The following is a 27,490-nucleotide window of genomic DNA, read 5'->3' as shown; positions in this document are numbered from 1 at the left end:
TTTCTAAGTGAGGTGAATAACAACAGATGGTGCTTTTTTAAGAAATAAGTGACTAGTGGTCGTTGCTTATCATACAATAAAACAACGATGAACAATGACCATGAGTCGATTATTTCTTATATGAGATATCAACATTATGTACAGCGTCTTTAAGGATACAACTAACATGGACAAGCTTTAGAAATATTTACCCCTATTTCAGTAATGATGACTCCCTCCACAGAATCTGACCTCAGGAATATCGGACAAGTCCATTTTATGAACAGGGGGTTTAAATTTGGTCTTTCCAGCATGTTCTCACATTTGTATGTCAATCATCTATACCTTTTCTCACAATACCGATTGTCATATCTCTCCCGCTTTTCGATGCAATAGTTCAGCCACTGCGTATATCTACATTGCCCAGCTACACCTACAGGGAACTCATGAGACACTCCCCTCTAAAGAATGATGTCCAATCAAGTTTCAAGCGCATGTTTGAATCTCAGAAATGATGTCATGATAGAACAATGTTTTATCATGAAATTTCCCACGCTTTGTTCTTCATTGTTTTTTGTGATTTTTTGCGTAGCTTTCTTATAGCCAGTAATACAGTTTTGAAAAAAACAATGCAGGTCTTTGATGTTCACAACTTCAGTAAACAGTCAGTGATAAAGATAAAGCTGAATCAGTATCCCACACATGCTACTTACTACTCAAATATTCCCAAGCGTTCAAGAGGCACAAGTGGCTCAGTGGTCCCTTTCCTGCAATTGTTGGTTTGAATCCCATTACGATCCTTGGTCTCTCGAACCTTAAACATTCTTGGGTTAGAATAGGTCTTCAGCAACCCAATCTTGACGTAACAGGCGACTATGCTTGTTGTAAGAGGCAAGTAACGAGAGTGGATGGTCAGGCTCGTTGACTTGGTTGATGCATGTCATCGATCCCAATTGTGTGGATCGATATTTATGATGTCAATAACTGGATTGTCTGGTCCTACTCGATTATTTACAGACAGCCATCATATAGCTGGAATAGCATGGAATGTTGCTGTGTGTGGTGTTAAACAACATCAAAATTCAAAAGACACTTTCTTGATCTGTTAAACTAAAATTTGATCTTGTATATCAATCAAACAGTTTATGATTACACAGAAACAATGCCCCAGTTTAACCCAACACTGCCTCCATGGCCTCGTTCCATGTTAAAAGATGGTAGATGTTAGCCCCCTAGTGCATAGCATAAAGGGGCTCAAACAGGGACTGGCTGTCATTACACTATGTCTGAGTGGGGTATCTGTGTTAAACTGTGGCATGGTATCTTAATTGACTAGAACTATAAAACAGGTATCAGTACAAACAGAAGTACACACTAATTCACTAAAACACACACACTGACACTAACACACACACACACGCATGCACGCACGCACGCACGCATGCACAATTACAATTTAAGAGTACAATAATCTTGAATGCGACATTTGACCCAAGATCACCTCACCAGTTCAAGCCAAGGCACTTGTACCATCTAGACCCAAATATCAGAGAGCCAGCATATTGCAGAACCCGATCCCTCTGTAGGGTTACCCTGCTGCATTAGAACGTGACCCCACCTGCAGCCAGTGGTCAGTTAGTGGTCAGCCAGTGGTCAGCCAGTGTCCTGCATGCCTGTCTTGTGGCCACTCAATGCGCTTCAGTCAACACAACTACTCGTTCTTATCATTAATCCAAGGCAGAGTACAGACACCAGTTACAGTGTCTGCATGATTCCCATCTGTTTCCCACCATGCTGCAGCAGGAACACTTGCTGCCTGTAAAGGTCACTCTTCTCTAACCCAAGGACAATCTGAGTTGGCTCGGGGACAACAGTCTACTGTATCACTCCTGTTTAACGGCAGTTGTTACATGAAAGGAATGGTAATGGTTTTCTGTTAATTAGAGTCGGAGAACCATTCTCACTTGGAGTGCTCTTCCACCTGATTCTGTTGGAGGGTCATTAGCTTGCTGCTGTTGTGTTTTGCATCAGCACTTATGTCAGTGACGGATTAGCAGAGATGTTAGGAGTGGTGTTGGCTAGCCTGTTGGCTTGTCATGCCAAGGACTGAGGTTCCTGACAGCATACAATGAGTGAAACCCATATACTTGGTAATGCAGGCAGTTAACAAGGAGTAAGGGACCACCTTAGCGGAGAGAGTAAGGGACCACCTTAGCGGAGAGAGTAAGGGACCACCTTAGCAGAGAGAGTAAGGGGACACCTTAGCGGAGAGAGTAAGGGACCACCTTAGCGGAGAGAGTAAGGGACCACCATAGCGGAGAGAGTAAGGGACCACATTGATAGAGTAAGTCAAGGACCACATTGATAGAGTAAGTCAAGGACCACATTGATAGAGTAAGGACCACATTAACAGAGAAAGTAAAGGACCACATTAAAAGGGAGAGTACAGGACCACATTAACAGAGAGTAAGGACCACATTAACAAAGAAAAACAAGGACCACATTGATAGAGTAAGGGCCACATTAACAGAGAAAGTCAAGGACCACATTAGCAAAGAAAGTAAAGGACCACATTAACAGAAAGTAAGGACCAAATTAACAGAGAAAGTAAAGGACCACATTAATAGAGAAAGTCAAGGACCACATTAACAGAGAAAGTAAAGGACCACATTAACAGAGAAAGTAAGGACCAAATTAACAGAGAAAGTCAGAGACCACATTAACAGAGAAAGTCAAGGACCACATCAACAGAGAAAGTCAAGGACCAAATTAACAGAGAAAGTCAAGGACCACATTAACAGAGAAAGTCAAGGACCACATTAACAGAGAAAGTCAAGGACCACATTAACAGAGAAAGTAAGGACCACATTAAAAAAGAAAGTAAAGACCAAATTAACAGAGAAAGTAAGGACCACATTAACAGAGAAAGTAGGGACCACATTAAAAAAGAAAGTAAAGACCAAATTAACAGAGAAAGTAAGGACCAAATTAACAGAGAAAGTAAGGACCAAATTAACAGAGAAAGCCAAGGACCACATTAACTGAGAAAGTAAGGGACCACATTAACAGAGAAAGTCAAGGACCACATTAACAGAGAAAGTCAAGGACCACATTAACTGAGAAAGTAAGGGACCACATTAACAGAGAAAGTCAAGGACCACATTAACAGAGAAAGTCAAGGACCACATTAACAGAGAAAGTAGGGACCACATTAACAGAGAAAGTCAAGGACCACATTAACAGAGAAAGTCAAGGACCACATTAACTGAGAAAGTAAGGGACCACATTAACAGAGAAAGTCAAGGACCACATTAACAGAGAAAGTCAAGGACCACATTAACAGAGAAAGTAGGGACCACATTAACAGAGAAAGTCAAGGACCACATTAACAGAGAAAGTAGGGACCACATTAACAGAGAAAGTAAAGGACCACATTAACAGAGAAAGTAGGGACCACATTAACAGAGAAAGTCAAGGACCACATTAACAGGGAAGGTAAAGGACAATACTAGATGAAAGAGGCTGGAATCTCCAAGCCTTCTGTCATCCTGCACCGGCCCTGAGTGAGGACATGACAAGTAGAAGTAATCTCCCCTAACTTTACAGGGACACAAGCTCGCTGACTTTTGACCCTTCTTCACAGGAACACAATCTCACTGGCTTATCTCCCCTTACTTTACAGGAACACAATCTCACTGACATATCTCCCCTTCACAGGAACACAATCTCACTTACTTATCTCCCCTTACTTTACAGGAACACAATCTCACTGACATATCTTACTTTTCAGGAACACAATCTCACTGACATATCTCCCCTTACTTTACAGGAACACAATCTCACTGACTTATTTCCCCTTTACTTCACAGGAACACAATCTCACTGACTTATCTCCCCTTATGTTACAGGATCTCCAGCAATCATCAGAGCAGCTCCACCAGTTGGACAATGACTATCAGGAAGCACTCCGAAAACTTGAGCACAAACAGAGTGAGATTGACCGGCTGCATGAGGTAGGAAACACTATTTGTGGGTTGAAACCCATTTTCTCCAAAATGGCTTCGAAAATGGGATAGCATGATCACAAGTAGGGCTGGGACAGGTAAATCAGGTACTCGGTTCGGGTGGGTACTGAGTAGGACCCATGGTTAGCAAGAGGAAACACCTAAACCCGACTTTCTTCAAAAACAGAATAAAATCATTCTCCATATCGATAGTACTATATTAAATACAAAATACAATTTGGAAGTTTTCCAATAAATATTTAAGTAAATAACTAAAAAAAGTTTGAGGTGCCACAGTTCACTTTGCTGAGTTGTGCCCCTTGATTGTACCAGGATTTCATCACCCATTGACTTATTTCTGTTACAGTCACAGGAAGAGGCAAAAATAGAACACGAGACAGCAGTGCGGGAACTCCAGGTGAGCCATTGTCTTTTGTTCCAGGTATTTCTGAAACTACATCCCAGGTAACTTGATGACCCGTCGGCGGCAGTTGGGTAGCCTAGTGGTTAAAGCATTCGCTCGTCATGCCGAAGACCCGGGTTCGATTCCCGACATGGGTACAATGTGTGAAGCCCATTTCTGGTGTCCCCCGCCATGATATTGCTGGAATATTGACAAAAGCGGCGTAAAACCATACTCACTTACTCACTCACTCACTCCCTGACTCGCTGATCATTGGTGGGTCAGTGTGTGTGGAGCTTGGCCACATGCAATTTATTTCCTATCCAGAATTGAGACAATTGTTTTGGGATATTCATTCATTCATTCATTCATTCATTCATTCATTCATTCATTCATTCATTCTTCTATTCTTATTGTCTATCAGAGCTCCAGATAAGCTTTTGGTGTTGTGGGTATTTTACCCATGCATTTTAAAATCATTAGGTATCAGTAATTCTATCTGCGTATTCAAATTTCTGTTACCCACTAGTTTTTACACATGTGGGTATTTAAGTTAAATATTTAAAAACACTACTCATCTAGTCCCTGCAAACTGGTGTCGTGTGGGTTTGAGAGCTTTATAGGACTTAAAAATACCACGATACTTCCGCACGAAAGTGTGATGGCAAATGATCATGATGTGACTGTCATCGTGGAGTTTGGCAAGGTTGACGGAATGCCCGTTTATAATTTCAAAATAAGTTTTGCTAATCGAATACGCAGGGTTACTTCACAATATTTTGATGATACGCACAAATATTATTTTTGTAGCGTATCTGTAATGTTCGTTGCGTATTTGATACGCTTGGATTATATTTTACTGCGTATTTCTGCATTTCTGATGCGTATTTCACGCAGATACGCAGCTTATCTGGAGCTCTGGTCTATGCATTAATTCAGTCATTGCTTTTGTCTGTTCATTCATTGGGGGTGGTTGGGTAGCCTAGTGGTTAAAGCATTTGCCCGTCACCGCCGAAGACCTGGGTTTGATTCCCAACATGGGTACAATGTGTGAAGCCAATTGCTGGTGTCCCCCGCCGTGATATTGCTGAAATATTGCTAAAAGCTTCGTAAAACCATACTCACTCACTCACTCTTCATTTATTCATTCATTGCTAATGTCTATGCTTTCATTCATCCATTCATTCGTTCTTCATTCATTCATTCTTTTGTTCGTTCGTAATATATATCATTAAATGTAATTTATCATATAAAATGAATTAATATTAAATGACATTAACAACCTGGGACTGCTTTTTGGGCCATTAGAGCCCTCTTATAGCTTAAAACTCACGTTGAATCTTAAACATTTTTGCAACAACAAATCAACTATTTTACAGATAAGAATACAAGACCTAGAACGTCAGTGCCAGGTGCATGAACACCGACAAGCTGACTTGAAGTCCGAACTTACAGCAATTAAACATGAAGCTCTGCATCACAGAGCTCTAACCACTTCCACAGAAATACAGACCGAGAGAACGCAACATATATCTACTGGTACTGATGCTCTCCCCTTGTTGCCTAGCAACAGTTATAATCGAAGATCTTCCTCCAATCAAAATGGTCACTCAGTAGAGGGTTTGTGGTGTTTTTCAGCATTTTCTCTATTGTTACATATTCTCCAGGCAAAGTGGCGCCTTTGGTGATCTGGTGCCATTTCTATAGAATTTGGTGCATGAATTTTTTATCGTTTTGGTATATTTAATAACAAGGTGCGATTTATACACAATGTTTAATGCAAGAAATTTTACCAGGTTTGATGTATAGTTGTAACTTATGATCAAATACCCAGGAAATGTTACTGAAATACCTGGTCATTCATTCAAATAAAGTCTTTGCTGATGCCAGAAGTAGGTAAATAACAAGATCCACGTTAAGCACAACCATATTGTCGCCTTGCCTGAGGAAGATGTGGTGTAAAGCTTTTATTCCCTGAACCTGATGATTCTCTGTGTTTACATGATGGCCCACGTGGAGAGCGGAAGGTCCTGGGTTCGATCCCTGGCCACGTCATACCAAAAGACGTTAAAAGATGGTACTTGTTGTTATCCTGTCTGGCGATCGGTATTAATGGGATTAAACAAGTACTGGTCGGCTCGGAGTCAGTATACTATGTCTTAGTGGGGTATTCATGTTAAACTGCGGCATGGTATCTCAGTGGGCTAGCACTATAAATCAGCATTAGTCCGGACTAGTACAAGCGGACACACACACATGCGCATGCACGTTGCTATATAAGTGCAGAGATCTTTGACGTGATGTTAAACCTCATTTCACCTCAACTCACCTGTTATACATGACCAGGGCCCACTTGCACAAAGCGATCTTAGCACTAAGATGATAGTAAGTCCCATACTTTAACATAGGCTCACAATAGTCGTATCGCTAAGATCGCTTTGTGCAAGTGGGCCCTAAAGGTCACTTGGAATATTGGTGTATTCTGAAAGAAGCAGGTGAAAGTACATGTATAACACGTGAAGAAAAGTAGTGATTTCCAAAACTATACAATACATACAAGTTGAATATCACCATTTTTGTCCTGTGTTAGAATAGTTATAAAGTAAGCTTTGCTTGAAATTATAGCAAACTGATCCTGAAATATAAACAAACTTATTATACTAATATTATATTCATTTTATAATACTAATTAAACCATCTTTAACACAGAAGGAAAAATAGTGATTTCCTAAAAATTACAAGATATACAAACATGTATATCACCAGTTTTCCTCCTATGTATGAAGTAAAGTTTGTCTTGAAAAATGAGCATCAAACGTAACAAACCTAATTATACTAATAGGTTTAATTAGAACCATCTTTAACACAGAAGGAAAAATAGTGATTTCCTAAAAAATACAAGATATACAAACAGTTTTCCTCCTATGTTTAAAGCAAAGTTTTCTTGAAAAATGAGCATCAAATATAACAAATGTGATTAGTTCCTTTAATGGCATTTGTACAGGAAAGTTTGAATATTAAGGAACATATTCTGTTTTCTCATAAAAAACAACAGCTTGCCATCAAAAGCTACGACATTAACCTAGTGAAGAAAGATATTTTGACATTTGTTGGTTAGTTAAACTCATGGTACAATGGCATTTGGATCTACAGCTTCGCTGTTCAAATTAATATTGGTTAAGATTTTCTGCAAGCAATTTGAACATTAAAAGGTCACTGTTTGGTATAACTTACCATTATCTTTGACTGTCAGACAACCATGGCGCATCAAAATATACTCAGACTGGATTTTTGAAATTAATCTTATTAATTTGTCATTACAATAGAATAATGAAATATACTAATTGGATGGACACCCCAATGCATTATCTTTAAAAAAGCCAATTTATTTTCTAAAAGGATGTGTGTGTGTTAAATTTTATTGTAACCAAGGTGATTAATCAGGTGTAGAACATGTCTTCAGCGACCCAGGCTTGCTGTAAGAGGCGACTATGCTTGTCGTAAGAGGCGACTAATGGGATCGAGTGGTCAGGCTCGCTGACTTTGTTGATGCGTGTCATCATATCCCAACTGCATAGATCGATGCTCATGATGTCAATCACTGGATAATCTGGTCCAGGCTCGATTATTTATTGACTGATTTTGCCTCACCTCCTCAAGATTAAATTATATCAATGCTTCTGAATCTGCATTCCTGAGATATTGAGTGGAAGTTTAAGATTGTGATTTCTGAACTCCCTGGGGAGAATCTGACTGTTACTGCTTTATCTTGATTTATCATTATAACCTTTATTCATCACAAATCCCTTCACCCTTCACACTTCACAGCCGTCATATAGCTGGAATATTGCTGAGTACAGCATTAAACAATAAACAAACAAAAAACATAGTACATCAATAACAGAAGTGTGGGTTCTCTACAAGACATTTAGCTTCTCAAATTTTATTGTCAGCCTATAGCTGTTTCTATAAAATAAGTCATTTATAAACAGATAAAACTGTTATGGCCTGAGAATTGTAATATTAAAGTATTGCTCTTTAATTCATCTTTTAGCTGAGGCAATTGGTTTCTTTTAGGTCACTGAATATAAATTACATGCTTATTTTATTCACAACTGCTTCTTCATTAGAGATAGTATTTCATGTCTAAATTATTGCCTTGTTAGGTGAGGTGAAATGGGGTTTAGAGTCGCATTCAAGATTACTGCGATTATATATGGGTGTGTGCTGGCTCAGTGAGATACCATGCCACAGTTGAACGTGAATAACCCACTCAGACACAGTACCCTCAAAGCTGACCAGTCCTTGTTTCATCCCCTTAATGCCGAGCACCGGGCAGGGAAACAACAAGTTCCATTTTATAAAGTCTTTTGGAATGACACTACTGGGAATGAACAACCGACTTTCTGCTCTCTTGGCAAACACTGTATAAACCTGACCACTTGTTAAAAAATTCTTATCTGCATCAACTCAGACATATTAGAGCTCAATATATATTAGATTGTAATGCTTTATAATATTCATGTATACCAAGAGAATTTTACTTTTCAAAAGTCATGAATATTTTGGGAAAATTTTGTCAGCCATCTTGATTCAGGGTAAATATGTGAAGAGTAAGTAATCAATTTGCTGTAGCCATGATCAAATTTTCTTTGTCTTTCTTTTTACGTTAGTTTAGAATTTCTTGTATTTTCATCTTTCTAAACCTTTATCTAGATCCCGTGGTCTCCTCCCATTTCTCCCTCAGTGAGTCAACTGTAGGTTATATTCCAACCTCCGAATCCAGCAAGTCTCTTGATACAGGTGAGGGGATTTCTTTATGAATTTTGTAGTTATTTATTATGATATGATTATAACATTTTCAAAGTTTTTCTTACAGGCTTATATGTTTATTACAGAAAGTATGTAGTTTGTTAAGGCTTCACCTATCACTGGCAAATGTGTGAGTCATATTCTGATATTATGATGAAATTTGGTATGTGAAAGAAATTGCATCTATTTTTAGCAACATGGTGGGTGTCATACTTAATGAACATTTGGTGATCATTTGTGTCATCATATTCATGTGAACACTTCGAAGGTGGAGTGTCATAATAGGCGTCCTCCGTCCAAGAACTGACTTAATTGAGGATTGGATGGTAACAATGTCTGTTGATTATTGTCATCGTAACTGGTTTGCTTTGTCGCCCTGATATAGCTGAAATAGTGCTGAGTGTTGCGTAAAACAACATTCACGCAATCAAAATCACTAATATCTTGTCACGTGATTGGCCTAGTGGTGAAAGCGTTTACCCATCACACCTAAATACTAGGATCGAATCCCTGGGCACAGTGTGTGAAGCTGGTTTCTTGGTGCTCTCGGCCATGATGTGGCTGGAATATGGCTGACTCAGCAGAATACCAAACTCACCTGTATAGGATACTTGTGTCAGGTGCCTACACTTCTAAGCATAACTTTTCAAATGCTGTAAAACTGTTGAGACTTTTTGATGACAAGTTATTGTTGAGCACTTGCAAAATACAGTGTTGCATCCAGATGGCATAAAATCGGGATTTCAACATGGATAAGGAAATCTCATGCAAAACATTTATTTCAAGGGGAGATAACTCCTGCATATGTTTTATTCAGTACTAATTAAATTATCATTTATGGATTAAATTCTTAATTTGAAGTTTAATGGGTTTCTGATGATTTGATTGGTTTATTTGCTGATCACATGACCCGTTCATTTTTCAACAAACTTAAAAAAGTGATGTTACAAAGTTTAAATTTCACTTTTTAACTTTCAAAACTTGAGCTGAATCAGAAACAGGTGACTCAGCACAAATTTGCTTTCTTCTGAAGAAGATGTAGAGATTTAATATTTGGATCGTCTGTATGTCAAAATTGCTAAGGTACTGAAGTTCTTGACCCCTCTGTGTTATTTAAAGTTTTAAAATTTGCTAAGGATGAAGTAACTAGGACAGTTGCCTGTTGTTGTGTCCTATCCAGGGTCACAATAGGTCCCTGGGTAGCAAGCTGTGCTTGTAAGAGGCGGCTAAATGTATCTCAGTAACATGGTTCATTGTATGACATCATTCCCCCATAATATCAATGACTGGCTTGTCTGGTCTAGACGATTATTTACAGGCCGCTGTCACATAGCTGGAATATTGCTAAGTGCAGTATTAAATAACGAACAAAATCATTTTTTTAGAAAAAAGATGAACTACAAACAAGCTTATTGTAGGTTGAATATCCCAGTTGAACTATCAAAATATTTTTTGATAACATGGTCAACTGTTATGCCAGCCAAAAATTTCACCAAATTTGAATACAATTTTAAAAATATTAAAAAATACTTAATTAATCCCTACCTAATTTCAGGCCATTAGAGAAATTGGTTCAAAAGGGGAGGGAAAATAACCTCTGTGATATTTTTTACAAATTGAAAATACCTTTTTTCACCTTACCAACAATATCTTTTAAAAAATGGCTAAAATTAAATTTTTTAGTCATTTATATATTTTTCTAAATAATGAAACTATGCCGTATCTGGATGCAACTTTAAGATGATACTGTTACACATCTTGCATTGCTTTTAAGCACTGTTTGTTACATTACTGTTTTTAACCATTATTTTCTTCACAATAAGCAACGTAACACAATAATGCACTTTTAGATAAATAGATAAACAATGCAATATTTTTGTTCATCTGACACTGAGAGACTAGATGTTATTGAAACTGTTAGTTTCTCTGTTGGATCAGCTTTTGGCTTAAGCTTCTAGACAGTTTTATGCATCTTATTATGTTCATTGAACACATCTTTAAACCATATTATTTGATATTCTATATAACCAGCTCATTCAGTGACAATTTGAATTGTAAGAAAAAACAAACTTTCCATGGCAATGTCATTTGAAAAAATTATCAAATTTGCACTTTTCTTTCTCTTCATAATAATACTTGTCATTTACCAAAAAGTGAATGTAAAAGAAATATTAAAAATTAATTTGTTTGAGCAATCTGTTTGAAGAGAGAGTGTATTTTGGTTCATTAGAAAATTCACATTTCCCTGTTGGAATCTATAATGGTAATTGCCAAGAGTTGTCAGACCTTTACACCTGTTTTCAAGTTTCCCCACAAATGTAACTCTTAAATGTGCTATAAAAGTACCTCAAATAAGTCTTAAAATAACATCTTTATGTGATAGATCTATTCAGAGGAAGATAGTAATCGGTAGTCGTTTGATTGCATGTGACGTCAGTAAAAACCCGCTTCTGTTTCCTGTAGTAATCACTCGTTACGAAGCTATCGCCCAAGAGGAATCCATTTTGGTGTGTCGTAAACAAGACCACGCCAGCGTGTGGATGTTGATTCTCTGACGAGGATGTCCATGGTTCATCTTGTGGCAGTGAAACATGCAACCTTTTCCATTACTGAAGCTCATAAAAAACATCGGAGACCATGACAGATTATTATTAGAAATTGTAAAGGTTTCTGATTTATAAAGCCTCATTAACTTGGCTACAAGATGGGCTTTCTCGGAGGACCTGGGTCTAAAAAAATGTAGGATATTTTTGTAGGATAAATAACATTAATTAGTAACAAACTTGTTTATTTCATGATTATGGGCCATAAACCTGATAAATGATTTACACTGATATGATGTATTAATTGGCAAATGGACAGTTTTAATAACTGAAAGACCTTTGGCTCAAAATATATAGAAGAGTATGATCATGTCTGCATTTTGGTATCAGATTTACAAATGGGTGTTTCTTTTTTTGTAATTCTTTGATAATCAAAACATAACAAATATTGAATTAATTATAATTCAATGTTGAATTTTAAATTCAAATTTTGAAAATTGATAGGAAAATTAAATTAAACATTCAGTACTTTACTATATTGCTTTTATATGAATGTTTATTATAACAAAGGATTTTGTACAAGAATTTCAAATTCTTTGAATAATCCGTAAATATGAGGTACTTTTGCTATATGTCTGAGAAAGTTTTCATATTAGTGATCAATAGAGATGTAACACACTTTATCCAAAGTTCATGTTAATGTCATTAGAGGACAGAGAATCTAAACCTATAGAAAGAGCGTACAATATGCCAGAAGGCCAATGTTCCTGGAAGCTTTGACCAATGTTCTGACATTTAAGGTTCCAAGGAACTTCCATTGTTTAAAGAATAACTGATCACTAGATTTGGAGATAGACTCAACTTTGAATAGATGTGACACAATTTATTTTGTGATCAGCTTCTTAGTTTCCCTTTGGACTGATGAGAAAAATTAACTCATTTATTGTAGTTACATGTTGCCATGGTAACATGGTAATCCAGACCAAGAGAGACATTATAAGAGGCCTCCTGGATTATGAGTGAAGCTTCTGTTTGAGGATAGATTAAATAAAAGTTTATAGGCAGTTTAATTTAAATATATAAAAATTTCAGTTACATTCCTAATCTATCATGTAATCGAATACTTGATCTTCATATATGTTAGAAGTTTATACTTCAAAGAAACTAGTTTAATTTGATTCTTTTGTGTGCATTTAAGTAGATACCTGTTTTAAAAAAAGTATTTTAGTTGGTTCCTTAAAAAGAAAACATTAACTGTTATCGAGGTATATATATTTGGTGTTTACATACATATAAGACTTCAATGCTTTATGGGGCGGTCGGGTAGCCTAGTGGTTAAAGCGTTCGCTCGTCATGCCAAAGACCCGGGTTTGATTCCCGACATGGGTACAATGTGTGAAGCCCATTTCTGGTGTCGCCCGCCGTGATATTGCTGGAATATTGCTAAAAGCGGCGTAAAACCATACTCACTCACTCACTCAAGGCTTTATGGTGTTGTACGAACAGAGGAACTGAAGCCCTTGTGCGCATCTCATTACAAATATAAGGTATTCTCAATATGCATGCTTATGTTCTTAATACTTCTTTAATCTCAAAATGCATGTTTGATCTTATTTGATCTTAAAGTCTATCTTTGATCTGAAGTGCTCCACTAATCAATATTCATATATGGTATCATTCCACCATTATCTCAAACTTCAGGGGCAGTGGGTTAGCTTAGTGGTTAAAGTGTTCGCCCATCATGCATAAGACCTAGGTTTGATTTCACTCATGGATACATTATGTGAAGGTGTTTCTGGTGCCCCCCAACATGGTGTTGCTGGAATATCGCTCAAAATATGACATCAGGCCACTCTTGAACATTTGTTTGAAATTACCGTATTCGACGTAATAAGCGCCCCGCTCTAATAAGCACCCATGGCGATAATTGCTAACATATTGACGAGTGAACAATCCCAATTAGCACCCCTTCCGATTGATCAATGTACACAAGACTTATTTATTCGCGTATAATACGCACTCGTGTGTTATATGCACGCTTAATTATGGGCAATTAAATTCTGGAAAAACATATCTGTCGTACATAAACATTTCAGGCTGTCAGCATAAACCACAAAATTTATCTTTCAACTCTGTTTTTTCCACCAAAATAGTATTCTAATAAGAGCCCCCTATTTTCTAATTTTGAGAGCGCCCTTGGCGCTTATTACGTCGAATACGGTACAGCATTTCTGTTTTATGTCATAACATGATATTATGTGAGATCCCAGTTAATCAAAGCCTATTTTGATCATTTACATCTTTATTTTAGTAAATTAAAATTTAAATGACAATACAATGACAATGACGAGTTGGGTTTGACGCCGCTTTAAACAGTATTCCAGTTATATCACGGCGTGTCAGCTTAATGTGGGAGGAAAACCCAAAGTGAAACAGGTCTCAGACGTTTACCACTTTGGTGAAACCCACGAGCACGGGTATGGTGCTGACAAACCTAGAAACATAATTGTGGCGAACCGGGATTCGAACCCACAATCATAGGTTTCTGGTGTGTCCAAGGGACGCAACTCTGCACAGCAAATCGCGGTGCATTTGACGACACGGCCACCTGTGCCCCTGATTTTCACCACTATTTAACCTTTTATTGAATCTGTTTTGATGGATAATCGAGACTGTTAATTCTTGTCATTGCCGTTTTACAGGTAATCAGTTTAAATACTTAAGTGTTACTTAATCACTAAATCATTTAAAAATAAGTATTGATTTTAGTTTGCTCAAAACATTTCGGTGAAGCTCAAATTAAATATTGTATCTTCTCCATGAAATTAGAACACAGCAGCTTCTTCATGAAATATTTCATGACGTTTCTTGATGAAGTTTCAATTCAAAGTTTAAAGATTATTTGTTCGCTTCCAGATATTGCTGATGGTGATGGAGGAATAATTGCTGTATTTCCTCTAATAATGATCCTGGAGTATATTGCGGAATTTAAATTGTGTAGGCTTCAAAATCAAATACTGTGGTTCCAATAACCAAATTCACATAAACACTTTGCCACTGATCCTAGTGTTCTGAGTGATATACAATTCAAGAAGACTGACATGAAATGTTTGTATTTCAGCCCAGTTTTCATTATTAAATGAATGCATGTTCAAAATTGTATATTCCCATTGACCATAATTTCATAAAATCAGATGATTAGGAACCACATGATTTATTTTTTCACCCTATGTAAACATTAAAGCAGTTTTTTAGTCGGATTCCTTAATAATTTTGGCTATCTTTTTGTCTGATGCTTTAGTATCGATAGTCATTTATATTCTGTTTTTTATTAAGAAAGCTCAAGCCACTTGCTTGATGGTTCTCTGTGGTAGTGTTAAACAACCATTTATTTTGAAATGGATTGAAAACCTTGCCAAATGGAATAAAGATTTGCTACAAATTGAGGGGCTCAAATTAGAGGAGATACGGTAGGCACAGTTTGCTTTTACGTTTTTCTACAATAATTACTCCCTATTAGGTTTCGCAGAGGAGGAATTGGATGATGATCTCAGTAGCAACAATAAGTCCTCCCCAAACAAAAGCGATTGTGAGGACCCTGAACTGAATGAAATCTCCAAAAAACTTAAAGAACTTGCCGCCTCAGATTCGGATGATGACAATCAAAAATCTCTAGAAGGTGATTGGTTGCCATTCCTGGTGCTTTTTGTAGTGGTCTGCATGTCATCACCAATTATTCTTGTCTCCCTTTACTTTTGTCTTGATTTCCTGTTTGTGTTTTTTCCTTCATCTATGTAGTTTGTGACACGTACACTTGAACAGTTATATACTGAACAATAAAAAAAAGTAAAAAATTTTTCAGTACGTAAATAAACATGTATACCAGATGGCTGGTTTGATATTACAAAATCCAAAGACCAACATACATATCATTCGTTTGTATTTTTTGCGAACTTACATGTAAATAAAATTTGAATTAGACAAAATGTTACGAAATAGAGTTCACAATATTCAAAGTATACAAGATATATTTTCAGTTTGGTAAATTTTTAATCAGAAAAATATTACAAAATGGATTGAAGATATATTTGTATAGACACAATTTATGGATAACATGAAATAACTTCTTTATTTTACTGTAATAGAGATGTTTCGGATCAGATCCGTAGACCGCTGTCAAACAAGACTGACAAGCAGTCATTTAAATTTGTCTTCCGTCAATACCTATCAAACAATGGAATTCACAGTATTCAAAGTATTCAAGATGTATTTGCATTTTTGTCAATTTGTAATCAGAAAAAATAATTCAAAATGGACTGGACAGTATTCAAAGTATGCAAGAAATACTTGCTTTATTTTGTTTCAGTACACTAAGGCAGTGAAAGAAACACTAGATAGAAGTTTGGGTTAATTTTTTTTTTAAATAGTTGTATTGAAAGTATAATCTTGCAACATTTGTCAGCATGAATATAATAGTCATAATTTGATGGTAAAATATTGAATCACACAAAGAGACCACAGGGTTCAGACACTTTTGCTTCATTGTATTACTGGTCGAAGTACTCCACTTAGTGGGGCGGGCGGGTAGCCTCGAGGTTAAAGCGTTAGCTCATCACGCCGAAGACCCGGGTTCGATTCCCGACATGGGTACAATGTGTGAAATCCATTTCTGGTGTCGCCTGCTGTGATATTGCTGGAATATTGCTAAAAGCGGCGTAAAACCATACTCACTCACTCACTCAACTAAGCGTACCAGTCAGCCCAGCTGTAAGATGGGTACCCGGAAGTATGTAAAGATCTTTTTTTGATAAGTGAGTTCCTTAGTTTTCGAAAACTTGCATTCAAACTTTAAACTGATTTCAAAATGTGACTGCTTCCATCTGTCATTTGTGCTGACAAATTGCGGTATGTTGTACTGATATTAATATATAGATACTATCATTGTTATTTCACAGTTCAACCTGTGAACACCTGGGTTAGAATAGGTCTTCAGCAACCCATGCTTGCCGTAAAATGGGACTATGCTTGTCGTAAGAGGCGACTAACGGGATAGGGTGATCAGGCTCTCTGACTTGGTTGATGCATGTCTTCATATGCCAATTGCATAGATCGCACACGTGCTATGAATCACTGGATTGTCTGGTCCAGATTTGATTATTTACAGACCGCTGTCATTCAGCTGAAATATTGCTGAGCGCAACATTAAACAACAAACAAACAAACAAATATTTCACAGTTAACATTTCTTTTGTATTCAACCTACTGTGGCAGATCATTTCTATTATTGCCTGTGTTGCTATATGGCTGAGGTAGCTCTAAAGCAACATAATATTTTAACTCACTTACTTGTTTGATATCCATTGCAATGTACTAATTTGTGAAAAACTATTTACCTTAAAACTAAACTTATTTCTTCTTATGAAATAACTAATTAGAAAGTGTTTAAAAACTCAAATAATCCTAGTTGTCTGTTTTTATCTTCTGATTATTTCCGATAGTTCTGTCGCTTCAAATGTTTCCGTACTTTTATTTCCGTCACTTTTCCACACTAATCTTTTTAGCAGTTTTCAATTTCCGTTTTAGATCATGCACTATTGACTTGCACGAGTTTCCCTTGAGAATCTAGTTATTGGTTGTCCATTTCAGTGATGATACTGACAGTTGATTGACATGCAATTTTGTGCATGTTTCCAGATTTTTCAAGTGCGTAATATGTTGTTCTAAATGCAATTTGTTGCCTCAGCATCGTCGCAAACAAATATGTCTGCTTACAAGTGTTGTGAATTCTCTGTTCATTTGTGTGTATATGTCATATTCTTTGCTTGTTGTTGTTTGTGGAAACACATTGTTGATAATCAATTTTATTGTTGGTTTGAATTTTATCTTGTACATTTTAGCAATATTATATACTTATGTTAAAATCAGTTGTGTGGAAGTCATCATCATTAATGAATCATTTAAACCGCGGAAAAGTTCACCGTATTACTCGGAGACCATATTGAGTTAATTGTAGATTGACAGACATACATGTAAATTGCACCTATTTAGCGGGAGTAGACCAACACTAAATGCCAGATCTGACGAATGCCATTACACAGTTATGTGTTCTGACAGACTACGAACAAATTTTATTTGGTTACCGTTTGGAGCCAATAGCCATCAAAATAAGGAAATTTGATGGAAATGTGTCCAGTTCTTATTCTTATTGGATTATTCTGTGTCTGAAATCACTTTTTGTATGAAGGGTTAAGTGGACAATGGTTCTGATCTGACTGGAATGTTATGAGGAAATGTACGAGATATGTCACTGAGTGATATTGACGTGTCAAGATCATGTACATTTCCGATTTCAATGGGGAATTGACATAAGTATTCTGTACCATGTTTGTAGGGGAATTAATCCTTTGGTCAACTGATGGAGATGTGTGAAAACTGAACATTTATTTTTTAGGGGGGGCATGTCAGCTGATTTTGAAATATGCTCCAGATTGAAATATACGAATTCCAGGACGGTGTCGATGCTGCAACAGTGATGATCCTTAGTGAAGATGTTGATGTGAAGATGCTGTGAATAATTCTACGTAACTGCTGAGGTTTTATTTTTTTAAGAAATCAAAATGTTGAGGTATTGTTGTTATATTCCAGAAAAAGAAGATTCGGGAATGGAAAGCAACCGAGGGTCAAAGGTCAGTTTGTATATCTCATGTTGCATGTGTTCTGTTATCGAGTTATTATTCCGTTTCATGTCTTCACAATGGTGTTATATATATAAAGAGAATCCTACCCTTGTGTCTTTTGATATCAAATATATCAATGAGTGTTGATATATTTGATATCAAAAGACACAAGGGTGAGATTGTATTTATCATCCAACAACATTCTTCCTACTATTTCAGTTTGAAGACAGTGTCTTAAGTGTAAAAAGTACTGCTAACAGCTTCAGTAGCAGAGCCATTAGTGATGTCATTTGATTGTGATGTCATGGTAACCAATGATGTCACAATGGTCTGAAAGCATTGGGATGCAATTTCATTGCAGAAATCTACAATGTAGATATGGCTTGATCTCACCCTAGCGATATCTCCTGTGGGAGCCAGTTTTGAATGATAAATTTTTATTCAGTTATATTTTACATACATATTTATGTTGTATTTGATGGAAAGGCCAAATATACTGGAAACAAAACATGAATTACAGAAATATGTCCGACAAAGGTTACGCATGCATTCAGTAATAGATATGGACGCTTCATATCACCAAACCTAATGCAAAATGATTGTAAGTTATGTCAGGGATAAAAGACGTGTCCGAGGTTTTAGATGACACAGTAAAACTTGAGTTAAGCAGTGACCGAGGCCATCTTGTTTTGTCCAGGGTTTCTCTCATCTACTAAGCTTTGTTTGTTTGTTTGTTTGTTGTTTAAAGCCGCACTCAGCAATATTCCAGCTATATGACGTCGGTCTGTAAATAATCGAGTCTGGACTGGACAATCCAGTGATTGATATCATGAGCATCGATCCACTCAATTGGGATCAATGACATGCATCAACCAAGTCAGCGAGCCTGACCACCCGATCCCGTTAGTCGCCTTTTACGGCAAGCATAGTCACCTTTTACAGCAAGCATGGGTTGCCGAAGACCTATTCTACCCCGGATCTTCCTGACCGAGGAGATAAAATTGAGGGCATTTTAGCGAAGTTTTACTAACCATGTCACTACTGCCTGAAAACAATGGTGACTATCCGTAATAGGTTTATGAGTGAATGATAAAGCACAACACCGAGGTCATGGTTGAGGAAATAAGATAGATACATCATTGTTGATGTCTTACTTCCTCAACCACAACAAAGGAGGAGTGCCTTGTCACGCTTACAAAACCGTCTCAATGCAAGAACTAACAGAAAAAAAAAAGAAAGAACATCAAGATGTCTTATAGTGAAGGCATGGGTGGCCCAGTCGTTTAAGGCGCCGCAATTCGTTGTGCAGAGTTGCATCTCTTGGGCACGCCAGAAACCTATGATTGTGGGTTCGAATCCCGGTTCGCCCTGATTATGTTTCTAGGTTTGTCAGCACCATACCCATCCTCGTGGGTTTAACCTGCATCACCTCGGGCTTTCCTCCCACATTAAGCTGACACGCTGCGATATAACAGGAATATTGTTAAAAGTGGCGTTAAACCCAACTCACTCAATCACTCTTATAGTGAAACAATACAGTGTGTCACGGTATGAAAGGAATGCGATCAAAGCATGCGAGAGAAACATGTTCAGCATAGACAAAGCTAAGTCATGACATCTAAAATTGAACATTCTCTCATCACCTGCCCCGGTGGCTCAGTTGGAAAACAGTGGGTTACAAAACTTAACATGATATGTGAGGTTGCAGGTTTGATTCCCATCATCTATAATGAAAAGGTTTCATTTCTTGTCTTTGATTTTAGATTTTTGATTTGAAACACTAAGTACAAATTCCATCTGCTACTCAAATCATCAGGTCTTACTAGCTAAAAGTAAAACCTCATACCTGGACCCACTTGCAAAAGCGATCTTAGCGCTAAGAGGATCTTAACTCCCATACTAGTACTCCCTAGTGGTTAAAACATTTGCACGTCACGCCTGAAGACCCGGGTTCGATTCCCGACATGGGTACAGTGTGTGAAGCCCATCTGTGATGTCCCCTACTGTGATATTGCTGGAATATTGCTAAAAGCGGCATAAAACCTCACTCACTCACACTTTCACGAACACCTGGATCATCACTGATTTTCAGTGATCCATTCATATAATTTTCACCACTATTTTGCCTTTTACACCCGGTGGGATCTGCTTTGGCATGTGATCGAGACTTGTTGTTGACATTTTTATAGTGAATTGACTTCTACAGTTTGTGTCTTAATGTGTCAGAACTGCTATTAACCCTGTTAAGATAGGAGTTCAAATTGGTCTTCAGCAACCCATGCTTGTTGTAAGAGGCGACTAATGGAATCGGGTGAGCAGGCTCGCTGACTTGGTTGATGCATGTCATCCATCCCAATTGTGTGGATTGATGCTCATGATGTCAATCACTGGATTGTCCAGCCCAGACTCGATTATTTACAGACCGCCGTCATATAGCTGAAATATTGCTGAGTGCGGCGTTAAACAACAAACAAACAAACAAACAAACAGTACAATATCTTTGATGGTGCTGTGGAAGAGTACAGTCGTAGAATGAATGTTTTGGTGTCGTTATTCATTGTATATACCAAGGTTTTTCTTTCTTCTCCAGAATCAAAATGAAATTGCCCTTAGTGAAAGTCGCATGTCCTCTCTGGCTAGGAAAGGCCCTATTCAAGTCTACTGTGCTAAATATTCCTATCGTCCCTATGAGCACTCCCCCAACGACAACCCAGATGCAGAGTTGCCGCTCAACGCTGGAGACTACGTCCTGGTGCTGGGAGAGATGGATGAGGTGAGTGACGTACACGTCTGGTCGGACAAGGTGTGTCATGTATAGTATAAAACACGCCTCCTCTGTTTGGGTTGAAAATGTAAAACCATGAACGAGGGAAAAGTGCCAAGGGATTTTCCGGAGCTCAAGGTTTTACATTTTCAACCAAAAGCGAAGAGAAGTGTATTATCCAACTTATCAACCGTCTAAATGCAAGAAATACCTTAAAAAAAAAAGAAAACATTGACATACCTTGTAGTGAAACAATACATTGTATCGTGGTATAAAATGAATTTGCTCATAGCGCGCGAAAGAAAAAACACATGCAGCATGGACTAGCTGGAGTCGTGACATGATAAACTGAACAACTTCTCATCACCTGCCCTGGTAGCTCAGTGGGAAAAAAGTGGATTACAAAACTTAACATGATATTTGAGGTTGCAGGTTTGATTCACGTCTTTAAATTCTTATAGTAAAAATTTGTGAACCAATCATCAAACACAATTGTGTTCACATCAAGAGGCATGTTTATAAAATGGTGCTTTTAAAACCTAGGGATTACAATTGAAATGTATTCATCAGTTCCCAGGCACTCCACCATGTTGATATTGTCTGCCTTGAAAGTTTACCAACATTTTGAAAAACATTCTGTTTCTGTGGTGTGACGTCAGTTTTTTAAGTACAGGTCATGCAGGACTATCTGCAGAATGTGAAGCCCATTTCTGGTGTCCCCCCGCCGTGATATTGCTGGAATATTGCTTAAAGCGGCGTAAAAAACATGCTTACTCACTCACTCACTATGTGCAGAACAGTGAAATTGAAGACAACTTTGAGCATTTTGGGGAAAGTAGGTTAGAGTTATCTGCCCTTGTTTAAAAAGCTGAAAAATACATATTAGAGTTATCTGCCCTTGTTTTAAAATCTGAATAATGCACGTGTGATGCGGAGGCTTATCATGATGCCTCTGCAGATGATAAACATTAATGTTGTAAATATCTAATCAAGTAATATCTTAACGAAGATTACTATTTATGTTTTGAACACAAATTAATTATCCTTTTTATCGTCCAGGATGGCTTTTTTGAGGGTGAGCTAGTTGATGGACGACGGGGGCTGGTTCCGTCAAACTTCATAGAGAAGGTAGCAGGTAGGACGGAAACGTGTTTTTACTTTTTTCACATTTTTGAATATCTCAATCCTCATTTCTAGATGTAATAGTCTAGGGCTTAGAGCTTCATTTTGTTACTGGTTCTGGCAGTTATCAGATACAATATACATCCACCTAGCGATGCCTGCTTCCGCATCTATGTAGAGGGATTGTTGAATGTTGATTATCTCACGTAATAATCTTTATGAATCTGGATCTCTATATGCATGCATAGCAGCTTCATTCAGAGATAGATAAATATTGAATTGCTTATAATGTTAGGGTTGGTAGGTCAAGTTACACATTAGTGTGAAGCACTTTTGTCAAACATGCATGTTGGTAATTTCTTTGACTACAAAGGTAATGGAATCTGTTTTGATTCTTCCAGTTTAAAGAAGTCATCATGTTCATGTATATATTTGATAGACATTTTAGGAAATATCTACCATATTGCTTCATTCCAAAATTTAAATAGAAAGTCTTTTTTATCATTTTTTTATTACAATTTCTTCATATTCTTTTTGTAATATTTTGGAACTTTTTATTCCCAACCAAATACTAACCAGTACAATCTAACACAATGTAATACAATCCAATACCAACCCTATACAATCCAATACTAACCCTATATAATCCAGTACCAACCCAATACAATCCAATACCAACCTAATACCAACCTAATACAAAATAATACCAACCCAACCCAACACAATTCCAACACCAACCCAATACAATACAACACCAACCAAAAAAAATACAATACCAACACAATACAATCCAATACCAACCCAATATATACAATCCAACACAATATGATCCAATACCAACCCAATACATACAATCCAATACCAATACAATCCAATACCAACCCAACCCAACCCAACCCAACCCAATACAATACCAAACCTTTCTCCTTTCTCCTCTCTCCTCCCTATCTAGAACCAACTGTGAGAAATACACTTCTCAACATTTGCTAAGGATCAACATGTTCTTTAACAAGTGTTGAGTAGTCTAGATAATGAATATGAAATCATCCAGGCAGTTGATGACATTAATAGTTTTGAACTCGTTCCAGCTTCATATCAGCTTGGCTGTTGCATGATTTATTTTGTCTCACAGAAGAAGATCTGTCGGACTTCCATGCAGCTATGGCTGTAGCTGGGCTCCCCACTGATGATAGTAACGCCTCCAATAGTCACCAGGACTTAGAGTTTAACAGTAGCGATGAGATTGATAAGCTACGTTCTGATCTTACAGGTACTAGTCCCAAAGAGATGATCCACTGACGAGTCAGGAAAAATTAATGATGCCATTGTACATGATGAATAACAGTATATACTGACCTACAAAATAAATGCACCAAAACTAACAAAATTTTAAAACAAATGAAATTTGGAATGGAAAGGGGAAAAAAATAATTTAAATTTTCAGAAGAAATGTTTTATTCTAAGATACATTGTCTTTTTCACCACACAGTTGAGGAAAAAGGAAATATTTTCATAAAATTTGGTAAATTACATTTGGCTTAAGCAGGGTATGATTTATGTCACATCAGTAATATTTTAGCCAGATAGCGAGAATTTGTTTCAAGAAGGTTGAATGAACAATAGACCAATTAGAGCCACGGGAGATATATTGGATAGAATATCTGTAGTAATATTAGTAGTTTAAGTAACAGAAAATCTTGTCCTTTGGGTTAGGAAGTTATAAGGTTTGGTGCATTTTTTTTTTAGGTTGAGTATGTTGTGAAAAACCCTGAGGCACAGAGGATGTCTGAAGTCTTCCTGAATATCCCTTTAATTATTTATTTAATTATTATAATTCATAGATGCAAGCTTTTGCATGTGCTTTGAAGTTTGAAGATTAGATCACCTGGTCTTTGGGTGACCTAGAGTAGAGATTTAGATTTTAGACTTTTCACAAATGTTTTAAGGGACTGATCCTATGTATTTTTTATGCCTGAAGTGACAGTAACGTTTAATTACATGCTTTGCAAAATGGTGTGGTTCTCAATACCTGGCAACCTTCCCTGCGGATGTGGGAATTATTATTATATATTAAAGTTTTATTTAACAGTTGTTTTTTTGTTTGAAGTTTATGAATCATCTTTGAACATTCTTAAATTTTATTTTAATGTAATTTTTTTTAAAGAAATACATTTTTTTACAGGACAGGTACAAAAAAAATGATTTCTATTACAATTTTCTAAAGGTTTTAAGATTTCGTGTTTCTTAAGTGAATTGCTTTTTAGAATAAAATGATTAAGAAAATGAAAAACATTTAATGACCCTGCTAATATGTTACGTGATACTAACGAATAATATAAATGAAACAATTATCTTCTAGTTTAAAATAAATATGTAAATTTTTGACTTTATGGTAGTATATGAATTAACAATTGCATTTTGATAAAAGATTTATTAAAAAATTAAAATGACCATTAATTCTTCATAAATGAAAAAAAATTGTTAGACTTTTTGTATTTGCGTAAATATTTTGCTGTTTTACATCTGTAAATTGTGTTGTGTATGTGCTAATTTCCTCCCAGAAGATGGGCGACGTCGCCTTGATGCCCATGGTGATCTCAGCAGCATGGACCGTGTGGATGGAACAGGAAACCCAGGTAGTAAAGGTGGGCGTTGATGCGGCAGAATCGGCTCAGTTTGTTGTCTGAGAACATGCATGATTATTAGTGTTATTATATTCTCCTAAATTGCAGTTTTGGCACTGTGAGTGAGTATGGTTTTTCGCCGCTTTTAGCAATATTCCAGCAATATCGTGGAAGGGACACCATAAATGGGCTTCACACATTGTATCCATGTGGGAATTGAACCCGGTTCTTTGGTGTGTGGAGCGAACGCTTTAACCACTAGGCTACCCCACTGCCCAAGAACATGCCTGATAATACACAGCTGTTAAATATTTTCTGAGATTAAAAGCGGACATGACACTAGTGATATCAACTTTGGTCTGTTTTATTATGTTACTCTGTTTTTAGAGAAGAGTTGCATCCCTTTGCTGTGCTAGGATCAGGTGATAATGGGTTTTAATCCCATATTAATCCCAATTACTATGCTAATGGTTTGTCAATACCATGCTTTTTGTTTTCGAAAGTATCAGTCAGTGGTCTGCTAATATGCTGTGGTATAGCTGACAAAATGTTTAAGGGGGTGTTAGGCCCAAATTTGTTGTTTGTTGGTTGTAAAATGCTACACTCAGCAATATTATATCTGTCCCCGTGTTGTGGGTTTTCAGACACTTAAGAAACATTCATAGTTTTCTCGGTAATCACATAAACAACTGTTAAACATCTCACTCACTTATAAAAGAAAACTGTCTGTGTGATGCCACACCCCTCGTTATAGCATAAAATCACGATAAACATGGCCCTCTGAAAATGTATGATGTCCGAAAACCTATGATCCAACAATATGACAGCGGTCTGTAAATAATTGTGTCAGGACCAGACAATCCAGTGACTGACATCATGAGCATCAATCTATGCAATTAGGATATGATGACATGTGTTAATCCAGTCAGAATATTTCATGAAATAATTTGCATACCTTTGCAGCTCAAAAAACGTATAGGGCTTACGACATCTTGTGTACAATACCATAAGAATGAATCTTTCTGATTTTAGCGATGCCGTTTCCACGGAATCTGTCCATTGATCGTCAACTGACCAATAGCGTTCTGTTGAGCTGGAAACCACCAGAGCAGACGTCCGGCCTAGAAGTCTCATCGTATCATATCTTCATTGACAAAGAATTCAAAACTTCCGTGCGAGGCAGCGAGAGAACGAAGGCACTAGTAGAAGGGGTTGATTCAAGAGATGTAAGTTGTCATTCCTGTGTATGTCACTCCAGCTTGAGATCCGGGGTAGAATCGGTCTTCAGCAACCCATGCTTGCTGTAAAAGGCGACTATGCTTGGCGTAAGAGGCGACTAACAGGATCAGGTGGTCAGACTCGCTGCATGCCATATCCCAATTGTCTGGATCGATGCTCATGATGTCAATCACTGGATTGTCAGGTCCAGACTCGATTATGTACAGACCGCCGTCATATAGCTGGAATATGGCTGAGTGCAGCGTTTAACAACAAACAACAACACTCCAGCTTTATAACTGTGTGAGAATCTACATCGAAACGTTGCTATATGCAATAAACAAGACGTTGTTATCCATAAAGTTGTACTTTTTCTTATTTACTCACCAACTTCAGTCATACCTGTGTTGTTGTTTCAAAGTCATACCTCAATGAACCGAGAAAAATACACAGTCAATGCTTATAATTAAATTCAACACCGAAAACACAACAGTTGTTAATATCAAAGCATTCAAAAATGACGAGATTGATAAACATTCCAGGTGTAGGAATATATACTGTGGTATGACATGAATCAGGTGATTGTATAATTTATGCACATATCTTGACACGCCTACAAAGTCGGTGGCCAATCAACGGAGAGTAGAATCAAAACAAAGTTCATTGGACCTGTCAGTAAAGGCAAGAGGCGACAGTCAGACTGTAACGAACCGGAAAAATATGTCTGGGAGAAGGCGGCTGTTTCAAATGACATTGGTCAGTTGCCACCAGATTAGAACATTGATTCCCTGAGAACGAGAAGACACAGTTGGCAAAATACTAGTTAGAAATGAAACCCGAAGACATGAAAGTTGTGGAACCGAGGCGAGTGGGAAAAAACAGTCGAGGGAGCCTGCACGTTTGCAGTTTCATTCCTTCTCGTCTTTCGGTCCCAAAGGGTAGTTTTGACAATGAATATGCATGAATTTCGCTCAATGTCCTGTGCATGAAGATACACGTGAGCAGAAAGGGAATTCCTTTGACTGTTATATTGGATTCCCCGACATTCCGTTGTAATACAAGTAGTCCGCTTCGGTGGGCGTGGCTTAATTTTTGACAGTCATTGGGAAATGAATGCAATAACACATGACCCATCAACTAATCAGAATGCAGGAATTTCAATGAACACAAGGAAAATTAAATTATTATCATGTGAACCATGATTTTCAGTGAAATTTGTTCTGTAGAATTTTATTTGGCTTATGAGTTTGTACCTGATACAGTAAATAATGACGGTGATGCTATGTATATATGACAATGTGGCTGTGGTAATGACACCAAATGAATCTTAGATTACCATTGAGG

The 27,490-nt window shown here is 37.2% G+C and overlaps 1 protein-coding gene across 17 annotated transcripts in view; it reads left to right on the top strand.

Moving 5' to 3' along the window:
• Positions 1–27,490, top strand: part of LOC139456225 (RIMS-binding protein 2-like) — a 316,067-nt gene that overhangs the window by 257,529 nt on the left and 31,048 nt on the right. For 10 of the 17 annotated variants that reach the window (XM_071237818.1, XM_071237820.1, XM_071237827.1 and 7 more), the window contains 11 exons: positions 3,888–3,992; positions 4,351–4,401; positions 5,766–6,006; positions 9,103–9,189; positions 15,262–15,420; positions 18,387–18,427; positions 21,009–21,191; positions 22,242–22,317; positions 23,437–23,574; positions 24,866–24,949; positions 25,961–26,154. In XM_071237818.1, coding sequence (XP_071093919.1) covers positions 3,888–3,992; positions 4,351–4,401; positions 5,766–6,006; positions 9,103–9,189; positions 15,262–15,420; positions 18,387–18,427; positions 21,009–21,191; positions 22,242–22,317; positions 23,437–23,574; positions 24,866–24,949; positions 25,961–26,154 — 1,359 coding nt within the window. The remainder of the gene's footprint in view (positions 1–3,887; positions 3,993–4,350; positions 4,402–5,765; positions 6,007–9,102; positions 9,190–15,261; positions 15,421–18,386; positions 18,428–21,008; positions 21,192–22,241; positions 22,318–23,436; positions 23,575–24,865; positions 24,950–25,960; positions 26,155–27,490) is intronic. The other 7 variants (XM_071237816.1, XM_071237817.1, XM_071237826.1 and 4 more) reach the window with 7 other exon arrangements.

This window comes from Haliotis cracherodii, unplaced genomic scaffold (genome assembly GCF_022045235.1).
Source record: "Haliotis cracherodii isolate W230 unplaced genomic scaffold, xgHalCrac1.p SCAF_11, whole genome shotgun sequence".
NCBI lineage: Eukaryota > Metazoa > Mollusca > Gastropoda > Lepetellida > Haliotidae > Haliotis > Haliotis cracherodii.
The sequence above is the reverse complement of the archived record's forward strand: the minus strand, read 5'-3'. Positions and strand labels throughout refer to the sequence as shown.